The 6,242-nt window shown below is 44.5% G+C and overlaps 1 protein-coding gene across 2 annotated transcripts in view; it reads right to left on the bottom strand.

The window, feature by feature from the left end:
* The window catches only part of LOC109867232 (C-Jun-amino-terminal kinase-interacting protein 2-like), a 136,373-nt gene that overhangs the window by 4,013 nt on the left and 126,118 nt on the right, over window positions 1-6,242 (bottom strand). For both annotated transcript variants that reach the window (XM_020456260.2, XM_020456261.2), the window contains exons 8-13: window positions 5,192-5,267; window positions 3,393-3,565; window positions 2,222-2,331; window positions 1,971-2,093; window positions 1,041-1,111; window positions 835-933 (exon numbers count right to left, since the gene is read on the bottom strand). In XM_020456260.2, the coding sequence (XP_020311849.1) occupies window positions 835-933; window positions 1,041-1,111; window positions 1,971-2,093; window positions 2,222-2,331; window positions 3,393-3,565; window positions 5,192-5,267 (652 nt within the window). The remainder of the gene's footprint in view (window positions 1-834; window positions 934-1,040; window positions 1,112-1,970; window positions 2,094-2,221; window positions 2,332-3,392; window positions 3,566-5,191; window positions 5,268-6,242) is intronic.

Here is a 6,242-nt window from a genome sequence, read left to right as displayed (position 1 = left end):
CTAGAGAGGGAGACAGACAACAGAGGTCCTACTAAATCACCCAGCAATAATTTCTCAGCCAGACTAACATCATGGTTCTAGTCCAAGATGAGCCTCAGCTTAGTAAACATTTCTCCATACCATCATTCCCCATTTTAGGCTCCCGAGTGGCGCAGCGGTCTAAGGCACTGCACCTAAGCGCTAGAGGCGTCACTACACACCATGGTTAGATTCCAGGCTGTTTCACAACCGGCCGTGATTGGGAGTCCCGTAGTGTTGCGCACAATTGGCCCAGCGTCGTCCGGGTTAGGGTTTGGCCGGGGTAGGCCGTCAATGTAAATAAGAATTTGTTCTTAACTGACTTTCATAGTTAAATAAAAGTACACTGACTCACTCACCAGCCCATCCCTGCTCTGCCCTCTGCTCTGCTGTGTCCGAACTTTAATCATTGAAACCTGATATGCCTGATTCATACAAGATTAACAGGACAGGAACTGCGGTCATTATAAACCCCAGCTTGTTCTCGCTCTACTTTTTAATGTACTTTCTTCTCCTCTCCATTGTGCCAACTGAACTAAATTGCTTAATAGGTAGGCTATTGTTTCCACCATTACTATTCCGACCACATTATGCCACTTTTTTTCACATCAGCGGTAATGACAGAGATTGGGAGATGTGTGAAAGCATTGTTAGACTACTGGAGAACAGCCAATGCTACAACTTCAATAAAATAAATAATGCTGTGGAGAGGCAGAGTACCAGAGAGTGCTGTCCTTATCCCTAGGTTTACAAACAGAGCTTAAAAAGGAATGAGAATCGTGAGAGGGAGACACTGAGGTACTGTGTGTGACTCACCCAACACTCTCGGCCACACGCCGCATTGACTCCTGGGAGACGAAGACGTGGCAGGCAAACCTGTTCAGCATGGGGTGCTTAGTGATGAAGCCAAAGTAGCTGAGGAGAGAGCGAGAGGGGGAATTAGGTGAAATGTAAATAAAGCAAGTTGATATTCTTGGTGTTTATCGTCTAATGAAATGTATCCTCAACATGTATTTTCATACCAATTGTTTTTTGGATGGCATCCACAGAAAGAGATGTTCTTCATCTGGAAGAAGTGACTACATCTGTCAAACTGGAGAGAGAGGACAGCAACACAATTAGACCCAACCAAAACAGAGCAAACTAGAATGCTATTTGCCCCTGAAAAGAGAGTACACAGTGGCAGAATACCTGACCACTGTGACTGACCAAAACGTAAGGAAATCTTTGGCTATGTACAGACTCCTTGAGCATAGCCTTGCTATTGAGAAAGGCCGCCAAAGGCAGACCTGGCTCTCAAGAGAAGACAGGTTATGTGCACACTGCCCACAAAATGAGGTGGAAACTGAGCTGCACTTCCTAAGCTCCTGCCAAATGTATGACCATATTAGAGACACATTTCCATCCGAATACACAGACCCACAAAGAATTTGAAAACAAATCCAATTTTGATAAACTCCCAATACCACAGCGTGCCATCACAACAGCAAGATTTGTGACCTGATGCCAGAAGATAAAGGCAACCAGTGAAGAACAAACACCATTGTAAATACAACCTATATTTATTTCCCCCTTTGTACTTGATCTATTTGCACATCAATACAATACTGTATATAGACATAATATGACATTTGAAATGTCTTTATTCTTTTGGAACTTTTGTGAGTGTAATGTTTACTGTTAATTTTTTATTGTTTATTATCTATTTCACTTGCTTTGGCAATGTAAACATATGTTTCCGATGTCAATAAAGTCCCTTAAATTTAAATTGAAATTGAGAGAGAGATGCTCATACTATGGGGTGGTTTCAGCCTCCTTTTGAATGCACTACAGTCGCTCAAGAGTGTCTGCCATTTTTATAACATTTGTTGCACTCATCCCTTACCCTCCCCGCCCTTCCCCTGCACCCCTTACTTACACTACTCCCCATCTCTCATCCCTTCATCTCTCACCTCATCCATAGTGTCGTATTCATCCTCCAGGCTCATCACCAGTTTAACCCCTTGTAGACTGATCTCCAGCTCACACAGAGAGGGGGGCCGCAAATGGACCGTCCGCTTCCTCGCTATCGCAATCTGACAGAGAATTAAGAGAGAGTTCAATACAGATCAACTTTATTATTTAAAGACTGTCTCATTCAGACTATTGAGGACCCTATGACCTGTAGGTTCACCCAACCCAGAGTGATGCATTTCCTGTTTACCTTTTGCATGGCAGCACAGAGGATGCCATTGCCTTGGTGATAGGGCACCTCCACAGAACCCAGGAACTGAACACTGAAACTGTCCATCCAGGCTGGGTTCCTCTTCATTCCTACAGGAAGTGCACACACAGGAAGTGACATCAGATGGGAAGCATTTTATCTTATTTTATCTTATTGACATTCAGGTTATGTGTCTCCAGTGATGAAACACTGTCAACACTTGACATACTCAGTATAGAAAGGACATTTTCCAGTAGAACTGTTCTCCTACCAGACATGAATATAAAATATTGTAACATACATGGGATATGTAGGATATATATCCTTCCTGTTTGGCCCTGTCCGGGGGTGTCCTCGGATGGGGCCACAGTGTCTCCTGACCCCTCCTGTCTCAGCCTCCAGTATTTATGCTGCAGTAGTTTATGTGTCGGGGGGCTGGGGTCAGTTTGTTATATCTGGAGTACTTCTCCTGTCCTATTCGGTGTCCTGTGTGAATCTAAGTGTGCGTTCTCTAATTCTCTCCTTCTCTCTTTCTTTCTCTCTCTCGGAGGACCTGAGCCCTAGGACCATGCCCCAGGACTACCTGACATGATGACTCCTTGCTGTCCCCAGTCCACCTGGCCATGCTGCTGTTCCAGTTTCAACTGACCTGAGCCCTAGGACCATGCCCCAGGACTACCTGACATGATGACTCCTTGCTGTCCCCAGTCTACCTGGCCATGCTGCTGCTCCAGTTTCAACTTCCACCTGACTGTGCTGCTGCTCTAGTTTCAACTGTTCTGCCTTATTATTATTCGACCATGCTGGTCATTTATGAACATTGAACATCTTGACCATGTTCTGTTATAATCTCCACCCGGCACAGCCAGAAGAGGACTGGCCACCCCACATAGCCTGGTTCCTCTCTAGGTTTCTTCCTAGGTATTGGCCTTTCTAGGGAGTTTTTCCTAGCCACCGTGCTTCTCCACCTGCATTGCTTGCTGTTTGGGGTTTTAGGCTGGGTTTCTGTACAGCACTTTGAGATATCAGCTGATGTACGAAGGGCTATATAAATAAATTTGATTTGATTTGATATGTGCAGTGAAATGTGTTGTTTTGCAGGGTCAGCCTTCCAGTTACTGGCCCAATGCTCTAACTGCTAGGCTACCTGCCCCCTTAATATTTTACTCACCCATTATCTCCTTGGACTGCCCTATGACCTCATGGGCGTAGAAGGCTGGGAATATCCCCCTCTCTCCCGTCCGCATGTTGTAGCCTCTGTACCAGTAGTCATCCTCCTCTTCCTCGACATATAGAGGGTCGTCCACATCCAGCTCCAACTCATCCACATGTCTGGGGATAAACCTGTACGCGGAAGGAGACAGAGGTCAGAGGGTAGAGACACACACACACACATTATTGGGTTTTAGTGAGGAGGAAGCAGCATCTGTCTGGGTATCAGGTGTCTCCCAGAGGAGAGGCTGTTAGCTGAAGAAACAGCAGAGACACACTTAGGGAGGGAGAGAAGGGGGAGAGGAAGTGCTGGATGATAGTCGTATAAAGGCTAGGGAGATAAAAATGATTCAGTTACTGAGGAATGGAACAGGGGGCACAAACACACACAGAGTGATACCCAGGTGGTGACAGTTCGGGGATTCGAACTTGCAACCTTTCGGTTACTAGTCCAACGCTCTAACCACTAGGCTACCCTGCCGGTTCAGGTGCTGGGTAGAGTACCGGATGTTAGCTAGATAGTGACAGTTTAGGGCAGGGTACCGGGCAGAAGCTGTCTCGTGATGATTGTTTAACAGTTTGACGGCCTGGAGATGTTAATCAGTCTCTCGGTTTACCTCTGTTAATTGCCTATCAGAGGTTATAGTTCTTCTGTTTGTACACGTCCATGTTCACAGTCACCTTGCCATGATTAAATGCGGTGGTTCACTCTTTCAGTTTTGTGCGAATGCTGCCATCAATCAAGGGATTTTTATACTGATAACAAGTTCAAACAGGTGCCATTAATACAGGTAACGAGTGGAGGACAGAGGAGTACAGAGTGGAGGACAGAGGAGGACAGAGGAGTACAGAGGAGCCTCTTAAAGAAGAAGTTACAGGTCTGTGAGAGCCAGAAATCTTGCTTGTTTGTAGGTGACCAAATATTTTTTTAAATAATTTTGTCCGTCATATTTGAAGTGTACCTATGATGAACATTACAGGCCTCTCTCATCTTTTTAAGTGGGAGAACTTGCACAATTGGTGGCTGACTAAATACCTTTTTGCCCCACTGTAGCTATATAGAAAAGATGACGCCGACAGACACAATCACCCTGTTTCTAGCTCCTAGCCAACTCAGCAGTTCATTTTTGCGTTATTTTTTGCATTATTTTATTGAGAACGTTTCTAGTATTATTTCCTACTGCCAAAAATAACTTTTGCCTTCCCGAGGCAGTCCATGTACTACACCAAAACATTGACGCCAAAGGAGAGGGTGGGCTGCTAGTCAGACTCAGACAGCAAGCAAACCATCCACCACTTCCAAGTATATTATTCGCTAACGTTCAGTCCCTGGTCAATAAAGTAAATGAGCTCAGGGTGAGGATCTTCTTTCAGTGAGACATAAGGGACTGTAACATACTCTGTTTCACGGAATCATAGCTCTGTCCAGTCAGCGGGGGTTCTCCATTCATCGTGCACACAGAAAGAAAGAACTGTCAGGGAAAAACAAAGGCGGAGGGGTTTGTCTCATGATTAACAACTCATGGTGTTGCGATTGTGGTAACGTACAGGAACTCAAGTCCTTTCTTTCTCCCAATCTGGAATAACTCACCATCAAATGCAGACTGCATACATTTCTTCGCTTTTTGTCACTGCCATGTATATTCCACCCAAGCCGACACTGTCTGATCAGGATTTCAGATTGCTTGTTGTGTTGCTCTCTGTTTATATAACACAGTACGTATGTCTATAAATGATGTTCTGAATGCTATGACTCACCTGTAGACAGCCCTGTGTGTCTGGTCCCGCTCTTCTCCATTGATGGTACAGGAGAACAGCCCAAACGACTCTGTGCCTGCACAGGTAAACACACACCCCAGTGAAAACGCCGATACATTTGTTGGGCGGTACATTAATGTAACCCATAGGACCTCTCTGAATAAAATCTAAATAAATGATAACTGCATCTGTCAAAATAACTTATGTTGATGAAATTCTTGTTCTTCCCATTTGTAATAGACCATTAATTATGTATATGATCCTTCATTAATGAAGTGAATGGAGAGGTTAATGATGGTTCAGTGATCTTTTATCACGCTACAGCTTGGGAGAGCTAACATGGACCCTCATTTATCATATGATTTATTAAATGAGAGTCAAAATGGTATGAAACCCCAAGTATAAGCTTCATTCACCACTTTTTTCATCACAACAATAATATGTTTGACTACAGCCCCCATCCCCCTTGCTAGTAGCTAAAATTGTTTAGGTGCTCATAGTTAGTTTGTAGTTAGTTAGTTGGTCTGTAGCCTACTTACTGGAGGATTGTGAGAGCCAGAAAGTTAGTTAGTTACTGGAGGATTGTGAGATGCAGTAAGATTGAGTTTGAGTTTATTTTATTTTTACAGGGACAGTGCACATTAATCAACGTTTCAGTAAAAGTGCCGGTTTTAGCCAGCCGGCTAATTTTCAACCGCAGTCCGTGGGCAGGTTATTAAAAAATATATTTAGTTAGTTAGTTACTGGAGGATTGTGAGATGCAGTAAGTTAAACTGAACAAAAATATAAAAACAGAATGCAACAATTTCAACGATTTTACTGAGTTACAGTTCATATAAAGAAATCAGTCAATTGAAATAATTTCATTTGGCCCTAATCTATGGATGTTACATAACTGGGCAGCGGTGCAACCATGTGTGGGCCTGGGAGGAGGGAGGGGAGGGCCCATGTGTGGGCCTGGGAGGAGGGAGGGGAGGGCCCATGTGTGGGCCTGGGAGGAGGGAGCCCATGTGTGGGCCTGGGAGGAGGGAGGGCCCATGTGTGGGCCTGG

This window comes from Oncorhynchus kisutch, linkage group LG22 (genome assembly GCF_002021735.2).
Source record: "Oncorhynchus kisutch isolate 150728-3 linkage group LG22, Okis_V2, whole genome shotgun sequence".
Lineage (NCBI taxonomy): Eukaryota > Metazoa > Chordata > Actinopteri > Salmoniformes > Salmonidae > Oncorhynchus > Oncorhynchus kisutch.
The sequence above is the reverse complement of the archived record's forward strand: the minus strand, read 5'-3'. Positions and strand labels throughout refer to the sequence as shown.